Genomic DNA, 15418 nt, shown 5'->3' on the forward strand with positions numbered 1-15418 from the left:
AAAAGGCATATAGGGTGATACAGTATGCCCCCTGGGAGAAAGACCGGTTAAAGCAGGCTTTGGAATAAAAAATATATAAAAAATATAAAAATATATATGGGGACCCAACCAGGGTAGACGTTTGCTAGCAGGCATGATATGTTTATTTATACCTAAGTCAATAGTGCTATATTTTATCTATATAGTAAAGACATATTATAAGTATTGGAGCAGCACAATCTATTTTTGTTATATATTATGTACTATATAATATTGTATACTATATTAACGCCAGTACAGCTATGTTAAACTTATACTATATGGAGTACTATACGGCTATGGTATATCTCATACTACCTGGTTGGGATGGACTTTGAGTCATTTTGTCTGTGGAAGGTAAGGGAGAAAATATGGTGTTAGTAAGCATATCATAAAAGGTTGAAGATATAAGCATTAACAAGTGATACAAAAAGCAAAAGAAATTATGAGGTTTTAATGTCCAATCCTATATGTCATACGATATAGTGATATAGATCACGATGTACAAAAGTCAAAGTCCCTATTCATACCTTTTGGAGAAAGGGTATTGAGTTCAAATATCAAGAAGGATTCGCGTTCTTTGAGACGCGCAATCCGGTTCCCACCTCTTCTTCCCGCGGGTATTTGCTCCAATATTTGGAACCTGAGTTGACTGATCTGGTGTTTTGCAAGAGAGAAATGATGTGGGATGGGTTGTTCTGTTCTGTTGCAACGGATATCGGATTTATGTTTGGAAATTCGGTCACGTATATTTTGAGTAGTTTCTCCCACATAAGCCAGGCCGCAGGGACATTTAATGAGGTACACTACAAACGAGGAGTTACAGGTGAAGAAGTTTTTTGAGTAGTATATTTTGCCCGAACGGGGATGTATGATACGGTTCCCTTTAATTACATTGGTGCATTGTGCACAATGTAGGCATGGGTATGTGCCTGTTTTTTTCGGGGCTAGAGTGGCTTGTTGTAGTGTAGGTTTAAGTGGGCCGATGTCAGCATGTACTAGTTTGTCTTTGAGATTATTTGGTCTCTTATAGCACATACGGAATGGATGTTTGAATTCAATGACCTCAGGGTAAGACTGTTGGAGGAGGGGCCAGTGTCTTCTGACAATAGATTGGATCTTGGGAACAAACGGATGGTAAGTTATCACTAGGGGGACCCGTGGTGGGGACACGGTCTTAGGCGGTATGGGTTCTGTAGATGTGGCTATTGAAAGTTCTTTTGTGAGCAAAGAGGTAGGATAACCCCTGTCTTGGAATTTGTGGGCCATTTCTGTAAGACGTTGTTCTCTCAGAGTGGGATTTCCTACGACCCTAGTTACTCGTTTGAACTGTGAGCGGGGTAGAGATTTTTTGGTATTCTTTGGATAGCAGCTGGAGTAGTGTAACAGGGTGTTACGGTCAGTAGGTTTGGTGTATAGATCAGTTGTAAGGGTACCTGCCTCCGTTTTCAGAACTACCGTGTCCAGGAAACTAATGGATAGCACATCGGTGTGGGAGGTGAATGTAAGATCAGGGTCCTGACTATTAATATATTCTGTAAATTTAGTGAATGAGTTAGCATCACCGTGCCAAATGCAGAAGACGTCGTCGATGTAGCGATGCCAAATTTTGGCATGGGTCTGAAAAAGGGGGTGTGTGTAAACTAGGTCCTCCTCAAGTTTTGCCATAAATGCATTAGCGTATGGTGGCGCTACGTTGGCCCCCATAGCTGTGCCCCGTTGCTGTACGTAGAAATCGTCCCCAAACATGAAATAGTTGTTCTCCAATACAAATTGAAGTAGATCTGTGCAGAACCTTTTGGTATCTGTGGAGTAGTCAGAAGTAGTTAGGAGTGCTGCAACAGCTTGGATGCCCTTATCATGTGAGATTGAGGTGTAAAGACTATTGACGTCAAGCGTTATCAGTAAGTCCTCAGGAGTGATGTTAGTGGTGTTAAGGATAATGGATAAGAAATGTGATGTGTCTAGGAGGAAGGAACGTGTCTTTTTCACTAGTGGGGTCAGAATTTTTTCGAGAAGGATGGACAGGGGGGAAAGTATGGAGTCTGTGGAGGCTACGATGGGTCTGCCTGGTGGGCCAAATAATCTCAAAGACAAACTAGTACATGCTGACATCGGCCCACTTAAACCTACACTACAACAAACCACTCTAGCCCCGAAAAAAACAGGCACATACCCATGCCTACATTGTGCACAATGCACCAATGTAATTAAAGGGAACCGTATCATACATCCCCGTTCGGGCAAAATATACTATTCAAAAAACTTCTTCACCTGTAACTCCTCGTTTGTAGTATACCTCATTAAACGTCCCTGCGGCCTGGCTTATGTGGGAGAAACTACTCAAAATATACATGACCGAATTTCCAAACATAAATCCGATATCCGTTGCAACAGAACAGAACAACCCATCCCACATCATTTCTCTCTTGCAAAACACCAGATCAGTCAACTCAGGTTCCAAATATTGGAGCAAATACCCGCGGGAAGAAGAGGTGGGAACCGGATTGCACGTCTCAAAGAACGCGAATCCTTCTTGATATTTGAACTCAATACCCTTTCTCCAAATGGTATGAATAGGGACTTTGACTTTTGTACATCGTGATCTATATCACTATATCGTATGACATATAGGATTGGACATTAAAACCTCGTGATTTCTTTTGCTTTTTGTATCACTTGTTAATGCTTATATCTTCAACCTGTTATGATATGCTTACTAACACCATATTTTCTCCCTTACCTTCCACAGACAAAATGACTCGTAAAGTCCATCCCAACCAGGTAGTATGAGATATACCATAGCCGTATAGTACTCCATATAGTATAAGTTTAACATAGCTGTACTGGCGTTAATATAGTATACAATAATATATAGTACATAATATATAACAAAAATAGATTGTGCTGCTCCAATACTTATAATATGTCTTTACTATATAGATAAAATATAGCACTATTGACTTAGGTATAAATAAACATATCATGCCTGCTAGCAAACGTCTACCCTGGTTGGGTCCCCATATATATTTTTATATTTTTTATATATTTTTTATTCCAAAGCCTGCTTTAACCGGTCTTTCTCCCAGGGGGCATACTGTATCACCCTATATGCCTTTTGAGATCATGATCACTAAACTTATCTATGTCTGGGTAATCTAATCCCCTCTTCATTACGCTGCCAATACTACATTGCCAGCCCGGGTCCCGGCCGGCCCACTGCGCATGCGCACGGATGCCGCTGCCGCAGTGACGTCACTCGCCCGAGCGTGATGACGTCATGCGTGCAACGGAGCCGGGCACACGTGCGCAGGACGCTCGCCCGCACCAGCGGCACCATTCAAAAGGGACACAAGCGCAGTGCAAGCTAGCGCATCCCACACAGGCAACATGCAACAAAGACTAAGGTAAATACTGGACCTTCTAACTACCTGTATCTCGCCGCTCTGCCTGCACCCTTGTTGTTCTCTCTACCATCGGCAGCTCCAATAGATGCCCTGGTGACCGGACCATGGCCTCTACTTACTTACTCATATACTACAGATCTGGTGACCGGACCATGGCCTCTACTTACTTACTCATATACTACAGATCTGGTGACCGGACCATGGCCTCTACTTACTTACTCATATACTACAGATCTGCCTTGTGTTTATATACCTAGCCTTACTATGACCTGCCATTTGATTACTGATAACATGGTATAACTTATGCCACACTTTATAGGCCACGCCACCCCTGAGACGCTCTGCTGACCTGCACTACTCTGCCCGTGCTAACCTCGCCAAGCGTATTTAGATCCCGGCTGCTGCTGATTTCTCTACAGTTTTTTTCACTGCTAATCACCGATGCATTTGACTATATATGTCTTTATATATCTCTCTCTCAACGTAACTGCACTATTGATGATGCTAATATGAGTTGAAAGTATGCTTTTTACCCATCCTCTGTGTCCCCATATATTAGACATTGGACATTTTTTGCTGTATATACTATGAACTAAATGTATCTTTTCATCATGTAAAATATACCCTGATATATTGCATTATATTTTACTCCAGGCCGTGATCAAGGTCCCATACTAGGACCGAAACGTTGGCCAGTCTGTGCAAATTATATTCCTGGATGCTGACAAAAATAGAATGACAAATGATGAAATGAAAATGATATGAAATATTATGAAATGAAAATATAGATTTTCAAAACTACTAAAAACGAGTGCCGTGGTTTCCTTCACTATATTGTCTCTGTTAGACTGCATGTCTTTAATACTATAGATGTTAGTCCACATGCTGAAATGTGGCCCTCCTAAATGCTTTGGTTCATGCAGATCAGAAGTATACTCGCTAGTGCCGCTACTGTAGACTGTATATCTAACGGACGTTCTCCTTTTATCTTTATTTACATGTATCAGCCTGATGAAGGGCGCAATATGTAAAGCCCGAAACGTTGCTTTTTTCAAAATGATGTAAAGTCCGGCTGAATAAAACACTAATTGCATTGAAAATCTCTATTGGTGTGCTGTCTCACACTTTGATCATCTGAAGAATTCCTGAGGTGGAATCAGGAATAACCAGGGGACGAGCACCCATTCATTTGCCAGTTTTCTGCCGAGTGCTGTGATTCATTGTGAATTTACGACATGTAACAGGTCATCCAGTGTCTTAGGTACAAATCTGCTGACAGATGCCTTTTCAGTGACTTAAATAAAAATAGCTAAAGTGGTTATATCCCTCTGAAACACTCCCACGAATAGATTAAGGGTTGTATAGTGTAAATGACACAGAGTCTGATTATGTAATTCTATACTCATACTCTCTTGCATTATGAAGCTGTGATTCCACCAACCAGAAGTGAAGTGCATTGAAAGGACTTCTGAGCTCATGCACAAAACGTAGAGTATTCAACAAGGAGTCCTCTCAATACATTTTACCGCTGGTTTGTCGGAGAACAGTGTCGGAACACAAGCGAGTATGATTAGAAAAATTACATAATTGGAGTCTGCGTCCCTTACACTATTCATCGCTTACTATGTGTTTTTGAGCTGAAAGATTACCATTAAATTTTTTGTTCTGATTTTGGATTAAAAGTACCTGGGGCTCATTGTTGTGCTCTAATAATCTCTCTAATGAATAAGATTCAGATTCCTCTAATGCTTCCAGTTCTTGAGTTGTCTGATGTTTTTCATGTAACAACACGATGGAAGAATTATCCTGTAAATAAATAAAATGATTAATCACTGGAATATTGATTAAATATTTAGGGAATTTCAATATTTACATTAGGTGATAGATTGAGATGATTAAATTCGTCAACGTTGGTCAACAAGTCATAATTAGAGATTTAAAAAAAAAAAATTTTGCAGAATTTCAGTCCATTGGAAAAGTTAACATTATTAAAATTAGATATAATTTTTTGCATTCTACATTTTTACAAATCTTAATATATAGTATCACCATCATTGTACTCTATAAATATTATATTTACATTACTGCAACAAGTATATATAATTTATTGAATATATAGGAAACCTTTTGCACCATTCAGAGTAGTTTTTCCCAGATCAGTGCCTGCATAACATTTTACCTCCTTCTGAGGATGAAAAAACATCACCACCCAACTTGGTCAGGTTAACGTCTATGACTTTGCTGCTCTATCCTGTCACACATGGGAACTCACCCAAGATCCACTGCCACCCTGACCCCCCCCTTCCCCACCAAAAAATAAATATATATATATATATATATATATATATATATATATACACTGCTCAAAAAAATAAAGGGAACACTTAAACAACACAATGTAACTCCAAGTCAATCACACTTCTGTGAAATCAAACTGTCCACTTAGGAAGCAACACTGAGTGACAATCAATTTCACATGCTGTAGTGCAAATGGGATAGACAACAGGTGGAAATTATAGGCAATTAGCAAGACACCCCCAATAAAAGAGTGGTTCTGCAGGTGGTGACCACAGATCACTTCTCAGTTTCTATGCTTCCTGGCTGATGTTTTGGTCACTTTTGAATGCTGGCGGTGCTTTCACTCTAGTGGTAGCATGAGACGGAGTCTACAACCCACACAAGTGGCTCAGGTAGTGCAGCTTATCCAGGATGGCACATCAATGCGAGCTGTGGCAAGAAGGTTTGCTGTGTCTGTCAGCGTAGTGTCCAGAGCATGGAGGCGCTACCAGGAGACAGGCCAGTACATCAGGAGACGTGGAGGAGGCCGTAGGAGGGCAACAACCCAGCAGCAGGACCGCTACCTCCACCTTTGTGCAAGGAGGAACAGGAGGAGCACTGCCAGAGCCCTGCAAAATGACCTCCAGCAGGCCACAAATGTGCATGTGTCTGCTCAAACGGTCAGAAACAGACTCCATAAGGGTGATATGAGGGCCTGACGTCCACAGGTGGGGGTTGTTCTTACAGCCCAACACCGTGCAGGACGTTTGGCATTTTCCAGAGAACACCAATATTGGCAAATTCGCCACTGGCGCCCTGTGCTCTTCACAGATGAAAGCAGGTTCACACTGAGCACATGTGACAGACGTGACAGAGTCTTGAGACGCCGTGGAGAACGTTCTGCTGCCTGCAACATCCTCCAGCATGACCGGTTTGGCATTGGGTCAGTAATGGTGTGGGGTGGCATTTCTTTGGAGGGCCGCACAGCCCTCCATGTGCTCGCCAGAGGTAGCCTGACTGCCATTAGGTACCGAGATGAGATCCTCAGACCCCTTGTGAGACCATATGCTGGTGCGGTTGGCCCTGGGTTCCTCCTAATGCAAGACAATGCTAGACCTCATGTGGCTGGAGTGTGTCAGCAGTTCCTGCAAGACGAAGGCATTGATGCTATGGACTGGCCCGCCCGTTCCCCAGACCTGAATCCAATTGAGCACATCTGGAACATCATGTCTCACTCTATCCACCAACGTCACGTTGCACCACAGACTGTCCAGGAGTTGGCAGATGCTTTAGTCCAGGTCTGGGAAGAGATCCCTCAGGAGACCGTCCGCCACCTCATCAGAAGCATGCACAGGCGTTGTAGGGAGGTCATACAGGCACGTGGAGGCCACACACACTACTGAGCCTCATTTTGACTTGTTTTAAGGACATTACATCAAAGTTGGATCAGCCTGTAGTGTGTTTCTCCACTTTAATTTTGAGGGTGACTCCAAATCCAGACCTCCATGGGTTGAAAAATTTGATTTCCATTTTTTAATTTTTGTGTGATTTTGTTGTCAGCACATTCAACTATGTAAAGAACAAAGTATTTCAGAAGAATATTTAATTAATTCAGATCTAGGATGTGTAATTTTTGTGTTCCCTTTATTTTTTTGAGCAGTGTATATATATACACTGCTCAAAAAAATAAAGGGAACACTTAAACAACACAATGTAACTCCAAGTCAATCACACTTCTGTGAAATCAAACTGTCCACTTAGGAAGCAACACTGAGTGACAATCAATTTCAATTTCACATGCTGTTGTGCAAATGGGATAGACAACAGGTGGAAATTATAGGCAATTAGCAAGACACCCCCAATAAAGGAGTGGTTCTGCAGGTGGGGACTTCTCAGTTCCTATGCTTCCTGGCTGATGTTTTGGTCACTTTTGAATGCTGGCGGTGCTTTCACTCTAGTGGTAGCATGAGACTGAGTCTACAACCCACACAAGTGGCTCAGGTAGTACAACTTATCCAGGATGGCACATCAATGCGAGCTGTGGCAAGAAGGTTTGCTGTGTCTGTCAGCGTAGTGTCCAGAGCATGGAGGCGCTACCAGGAGACAGGCCAGTACATCAGGAGATGTGGAGGAGGCCGTAGGAAGGCAACAACCCAGCAGCAGGACCGCTACCTCCGCCTTTGTGCAAGGAGGAACAGGAGGAGCACTGCCAGAGTCCTGAAAAATGACCTCCAGCAGGCCACAAATGTGCATGTGTCTGCTCAAACGGTCAGAAACAGACTCCATGAGGGTGATATGAGGGCCCGACGTCCACAGGTGGGGGTTGTGCTTTACAGCCCAACACCGTGCAGGACGTTTGGCATTTGCCAGAGAACACCAAGATTGGCAAATTCGCCACTGGCGCCCTGTGCTCTTCACAGATGACAGCAGGTTCACACTGAGCACATGTGACAGACATGACAGAGTCTGGAGACGCTGTGGAGAACGTTCTGCTGCCTGCAACATCCTCCAGCATGACCGGTTTGGCATTGGGTCAGTAATGGTGTGGGGTGGCATTTCTTTGGAGGGCCGCACAGCCCTCCATGTGCTCGCCAGAGGTAGCCTGACTGCCATTAGGTACCGAGATGAGATCCTCAGACCCCTTGTGAGACCATATGCTGGTGCGGTTGGCCCTGGGTTCCTCCTAATGCAAGACAATGCTAGACCTCATGTGGCTGGAGTGTGTCAGCAGTTCCTACAAGACGAAGGCATTGATGCTATGGACTGGCCCGCCCGTTCCCCAGACCTGAATCCAATTGAGCACATCTGGGACATCATGTCTCGCTCTATCCACCAACGTCACGTTGCACCACAGACTGTCCAGGAGTTGGCAGATGCTTTAGTCCAGGTCTGGGAGGAGATCCCTCAGGAGACCGTCCGCCACCTCATCAGGAGCATGCACAGGCATTGTAGGCAGGTCATACAGGCACGTGGAGGCCACACACACTACTGAGCCTCATTTTGACTTGTTTTAAGGACATTACCTCAAAGTTGGATCAGCCTGTAGTGTGTTTTTCCACTTTAATTTTGAGTGTGACTCCAAATCCAGACCTCCATGGGTTGAAAAATTTGATTTCCATTCTTTAATTTTTGTGTGATTTTGTTGTCAGCACATTCAATTATGTAAAGAACAAAGTATTTCAGAAGAATATTTAATTAATTCAGATCTAGGATGTGTTATTTTTGTGTTCCCTTTATTTTTTTGAGCAGTGTATATATATATATATATATATATATATATATATATATATATATATATATTAATATATATACACTCGCCTAAAGAATTATTAGGAACACCTGTTCTATTTCTCTTTAATGCAATTATCTAGTCAACCAATCACATGGCAGTTGCTTCAATGCATTTAGGGTGGTGGTCCTGGTCAAGACAATCTCCTGAACTCTAAACTGAATGTCAGAATGGGAAAGAAAGGTGATTTAAGCAATTTTCAGCGTGGCATGGTTGTTGGTGCCAGACGGGCCGGTCTGAGTATTTCACAATCTGCTCAGTTACTGGGATTTTCACGCACAACCATTTCTAGGGTTTACAAAGAATGGTGTGAAAAGGGAAAAACATCCAGTATGCGGCAGTCCTGTGGTCGAAAATGCCTTGTTGATGCTAGAGGTCAGAGGAGAATGGGCCGACTGATTCAAGCTGATAGAAGAGCAACGTTGACTGAAATGACCACTCGTTACAACTGAGGTATGCAGCAAAGCATTTGTGAAGCCATAACACGCACAACCTTGAGGCGGATGGGCTACAACAGCAGAAGACCCCACCGGGTACCACTCATCTCCACTACAAATAGGAAATAGAGGCTACAATTTGCACAAGCTCACCAAAATTGGACTGTTGAAGACTGGAAAAATGTTGCCTGGTCTGATGAGTCTCGATTTCTGTTGAGACATTCAAATGGTAGAGTCCGAATTTGGCGTAAACAGAATGAGAACATGTATCCATCATGCCTTGTTACCACTGTGCAGGCTGGTGGTGGTGGTGGTGGTGGTGTAATGGTGTGGGGGATGTTTTCTGGGCACACTTTAGGCCCCTTAGTGCCAATTGGGCATCGTTTAAATGCCACGGGCTACCTGAGCATTGTTTCTGACCATGTCCATCCCTTCATGACCACCATGTACCCATCCTCTGATGGCTACTTCCAGCAGGATAATGCACCATGTCACAAAGCTCGAATCATTTCAAATTGGTTTCTTGAACATGACAATGAGTTCACTATACTAAAATGGCCCCCACAGTCACCAGATCTCAACCCAATAGAGCATCTTTGGGATATGGTGGAACGGGAGCTTCGTGCCCTGGATGTGCATCCCTCAAATCTCCATCAACTGCAAGATGCTATCAATATGGGCCAACATTTCTAAAGAATGCTATCAGCACCTTGTTGAATCAATGCCACGTAGAATTAAGGCAGTTCTGAAGGCAAAAAGGGGTCCAACACCGTATTAGTATGGTGTTCCTAATAATTCTTTAGGTGAGTGTATTTATATTTCGCAGAAAATTCAGTGCAACATAAAAGGTAAACAAAAACTGGAATTTGCGCTACATGTCTGTTCAGACATAATTCGTCTCTTTCATATTATAAGCTCCCCTTATATATTATTTACTTACAGTACTGAAGACTCAGGAGTGCTGGCTGGCTTGGCCTCAGGGGTGCTGGCTGGCTTGGCCTCAGGGGTGCTGGCTGGCTTGGCCTCAGGGGTGCTGGCTGGCTTGGCCTCAGGGGTGCTGGCTGGCTTGGCCTCAGGGGTGCTGGCTGGCTTGGCCTCAGGGGTGCTGGCTGGCTTGGCCTCAGGGGTGCTGACAGGCTTGGCTTCAGAGGTGCTGCCTCAATGAGTGTGGGAGACTGTGAGGCTTTTTTTCTCCAAGCTGCTCTGGAAAAAAAATATTTTTCATTACACCTCAGGTCAGACCCCCAATGTTAATCAAACCTCAGCTCAGACCCCAATATGAATGACCTCCAATCAGACCTCAGATAAGAGCCCCATGCCTCATAGCAGCCCCCAGTAGCCTCATAGCAGCCCCCAGTAGCCTCTCCATCGGCCTCCAGTAGCCTCTCCATCGGCCAGCAGTAGCCTCTCCATCGGCCCCCAGTAGCCTCTGCATCGGCCCCCAGTAGCCTCTCCATCGGCCCCCAGTGCCTCTCTCCAGCGGGCCCCCCGTGGCTCTCCATTAGCCCCCAGGCCCCCCAGTCAGTGCTTTTCCATCAGCCCCCAGTCAGTGCATCTCCATCAGCCCCCAGTGTCTCTCCATCAGCCCCCAGTGCCCCCTTCCCCTCGGTATTAAAATCATTGGTGGGCAGTGCGCCCTCCCCTCTCAAGTATTTAAAATTATTGGTGGGCAGTGCAGTGTAATGCTGGGGCTCCGATCGCTACTGAAGTCCTGTCTGCCATGGTCAGTTATGCTTATAGCAATGTGCCGCACAGACCTGTGAGTTACAAGAAGAAGGAGCAACCGGGCGGCCACAGCACATGTAAGAGTAACTGGCCATGGCAGACAGGACTGTAGTAGCGTCCCGGCTGCCATGGTAACCTATCTGAGCCCCAGCGTTACACTGCTGGGACTCCGATCGGAACTTCCGCTGCCACCAATGCTGGGGGGGAAGGGGGGTGCACTGCTGACCAATGATTTTAATACTGGGAAGGGCGGGGGGAGGGCGCGCTGCCCACCAATGATTTTAATACCGGAGAGGGGGGGGGAGGGCGCACTGGCCACCAATGATGCAGCGTCTCTATCACCATGGGAACATCTCGGATTTAGAATATACCATCGGATCTGAGTTTTTTCCAATCCAATGGTATATTTTAACTTCAAGCGTTACCTACAGAGGACCAGGAAGCGGTGAGTACAAAGCCTTCATCGCTTCCTGGTCCTGTTGCCCGGCATTAAAGACGGGCGGCCCTGAAAGGGAACGGTGTTCCTGCTATGATAAAAAAGTGCAGGAACGCTGTTCCCGCAGGACTTGAGCCCTGAATGCAGGGGTTAATCACGGCAGACATGCTCCTCATTCAACACAGCAGAGCGATGTGCGACACTAGATAGTTCTGCATTGTTTATTTGTGATTGTTTATTACTCAGTGATTTATAGTACATGTCAGAGGTACAAGGAAGGAGAACACTACCCCGACCTCTGATGCAATAGAAATAACAGGATAGGAGGATGTAGACATAAGACTGCCGCCCTAATAACCTATGCGTAGGGTCGCGCTCCACTCCTGGCTGAGCAGAGGGAACATTCACATCTGCCTATAAGAGATAGAAGCCAAAGCGCTACTAATTAACACTCTTATCGAGGGCTCCACAATCTCCTTCCTACACGGCTGGTGATGCGTCCTTTCTCTCTATGCCGTGCAGAAAGTGACGTGATTTACACTGGAGGAGCGGTAAAAACCAGGAACCGGTCATAGAGATAGGAGAGGAGGGTAAGAAAGGCGGAAGACAGGGCATAATGTATACTGCGCAGCTGTGAGACTTAAAAGAAAAGGGGTGTAGATATGCAATAGTAGAGGGTGTGTCTTGTTCGTTTGTAGGCATGGCTGCACTCCACATGAGTCCGAGAACGCTGGACTCATCTCTGAAGCATGGAGGAGATAGTACTCATCTAAGGTCATTTACATATATGTCGGGAACTTTTATTTAAGGTTTTTCTCTTAACTTATTCTGAACATTCTGAATTGATTGTAATATCATTATTAATGTATTAAAAAGTATTTATAGAAAAGTGAGTGGATAAATAGGCTTAGGAAGTTATGACAGGTTTCCTGTCCAGATTTATCACTGAGATTTTTTTAGAAAGTCACAAAAAAAAGTCAGTCTCACTCCAGTGGGAGGGTGGAGTAGGAAAACTGGAATAGACAAAAATGTTAGGTTTAAGGATAAGACCAATTTTTCAAACAACATGTGACATTTGATAAACGTAGCATAAAGTACTCGAATACAGGCTCGATCAAAACTGGCTTCAAATATTCCCTTCACGATAAATTCCCCCTATGTCTGTTTTAGACTGTGATCACATGTATGGGAACTCTGAAGAAGAACATGGCAGATGAAGATGCTGTGTGCTGCCTTGTCATAGGTACAGAAAGTGGAGAAATATATATACTGGATCCAGAAGCATTTACTATTTTGACCCGGGTGAGTCTGTTATGTTTTTTTCATTGGATTTTTTCATACCAGTAATGTTACATAAGGGGTGGGTTAACTATAGTGCATTGATGGTGCATCTATTTACATGTTGGGATGAGGTTAGGTATGTTGTTTTATTTTTAGACAATTTTTGGCTAACTAATATAAATGGATAAAAAATCATCTCTAGAAAATATCATAATAAAGGCTGATATAAACAGGAAGAAATGCAAACCAGTGACTTCCCCTGCACCCACCTGACTTATTCTTCTTGGCCAAGAAGGCTTGTGTGATTATTGCATTCAGAAATTCAGAAAATGTAGGATTGGAGTTGGGCCTCATGCACACGACCTTTTTTTATTTTCCGTTTAGAGGCCGTTTTTTTTGCGTTCCATATACGGAACCATTAATTTCAATGGTTCCGCCAAAAAAACTGAATGCATTCAGTTTTTCCGTTCTGTTGAAGGATAGAACATGTCCTATTATTGCCCGGAAATCATGTTCCGTGGCTCCGTTCAAGTCAATGGGTCTGCAAAAAAGGAACACATACTTAAATGCATCCGTTTGTCTAACGTATCCGTTCCGTTTTTGCAAAACCATCTATTGAAAATGTCATGCCCAGCCCAATTTTTTCTATGTAATTACTGTATACTGTATATGGCATATGGAAAAACAGAACGGAAAAACTGAGCAGAAACGGAACAACGGATCCATGAAAAACGGACCGCAAAACACTGAAAAAGCCATACGGTCGTGTGCAATAAGCCTTATAAGGAGAATGCTGGAACGGAAAGAGCTGGAGAGGACACACAAGGCAGTAAAATGTCTATGCAGTAGATATGGGCACTTGGTGCAACCACATATACAGTGGATATAAAAAGTCTACACACCCCTCTTAAAATGTCAGGTTTCTGTGATGTAAAAAAATGAGACAAAGATAAATCATTTCAGAACTTTTTCCACCTTTAATGTGACCTATAAACTGTACAACTCAATTGAAAAACAAACTGAAATCTTTTATGTGGAGGGAGGAAAACAAAAAATAATAATAATGTGGTTGCATAAGTGTGCACACCCTCTTATAACTGGGGATGTCCCTGTGTTCAGAATTAAGCAATCACATTTAAAATCATGTTAAATAGTTGACAGCATACACCTGCCACAGTTCGCATTGTTCGCCCGCGAACACATGTGGGCTGCCATCTTTTCTCACAGGTTCGGCGAGGCACAGGTTAGCCCTTACCTGTGCGCGAGCCGGTCTGAAATCAAATGCGGTTAGCGGGAGCAGGCAGTTCCGAGAACAGCCCGATGAAGGCCCCCGGCGGCTGTTCTCGGAACTGCCTGCTCCCGGGGACCGCATTTGATTTCAGACCGGCTTGCGCACAGGTAAGGGCTTACCTGTGCCTCGCCGGACTTGTGAAAAAAGATGGCAGCCCGCATGTGTTCGCGGGCGAACAATGCGAACTGGCCATCACTGCCTGCCATCATTTAAAGTGCCTCTGATTAACCCCAAATAACGTTCAGCTGCTCTAGTTTGGTCTTTCCTGAAATTTTCTTAGTCGCATCCCACAGCAAAAGCCATGGTCCACAGAGAGCTTCCTAAACATCATAGGGATCTCATTGTTAAAAGGTATCAGTAAGGAGAAGGGTACAAAATAATTTCCAAGGCATTAGATATACCATGGAACACAATAAAGACAGTCATCATCAAGTGGAGAAAATATGGCACAACAGTGACATTACCAAGAACTGGACGTCCCTCCAAAATTGATGAAAAGACGAGAAGAAAACTGGTCTGGGAGGCTACCAAGAGGCCTACAGCAACATTAAAGGAGCTGCAGGAATATCTGGCAAGTACTGGCTGTGTGCTACATGTGACAACAATCTCCCGTATTCTTCATATGTCTGGGCTATGGGGTAGAGTGGCAAGACTAAGGCCTTTTCTTATGAAGAAAAACATCCAAGCCAGGCTACATTTTACAAAAACACATCTGAAGTCTCCCAAAAGCATGTGGGAAAAGGTGTTAAGGTCTGATGAACTTTTTGGCCATAATTCCAAAAGATATGTTTGGCACAAAAACAACACTGGACGTCACAAAAAAAAACACCATACCCACAGTGAAGCATGGTGGTGGCAGCATCATGCTTTGGGGCTGCTTTTTTCAGCTGGAACTGGGGCCTTAGTTAAGCTAGAGGGAATTATGAACAGTTCCAAATACCAGTCAATATTGGCACAAAACCTTCAGGCTTCTGCTAGAAAGCTGAATATGAAGAGGAACTTCATCTTTCAGCATGACAACGACCCAAAGGATACATCCAAATCAACAAAGGAATAGCTTCACCAGAAGAAGATTAGTTTTGAAATGGCCCAGCCAGAGCCCAGACCTGAATCCGATTGAAAATCTGTGTTGTGATCTGAAGAGGGCTGTGCACAGGAGATGCCCTCGCAATCTGACAGATTTGGAGTGTTTTTGCTAAAAAGAGTGGGAAAATCTTGCCAAGTCAAAATGTGCCATGCTGATAGACTCATACCCAA

The 15418-nt window shown here is 43.9% G+C and overlaps 1 protein-coding gene across 1 annotated transcript in view; it reads left to right on the top strand.

Moving 5' to 3' along the window:
* Window positions 1-15418, top strand: part of BBS1 (Bardet-Biedl syndrome 1) — a 398008-nt gene that overhangs the window by 270362 nt on the left and 112228 nt on the right. The window contains exon 9 of the mRNA XM_040410173.1: window positions 12760-12891. Coding sequence (XP_040266107.1) covers window positions 12760-12891 — 132 coding nt within the window. The remainder of the gene's footprint in view (window positions 1-12759; window positions 12892-15418) is intronic.

The sequence above is a fragment of the Bufo bufo genome, chromosome 10, assembly GCF_905171765.1.
Source record: "Bufo bufo chromosome 10, aBufBuf1.1, whole genome shotgun sequence".
Taxonomy (NCBI): Eukaryota; Metazoa; Chordata; class Amphibia; order Anura; family Bufonidae; genus Bufo; species Bufo bufo.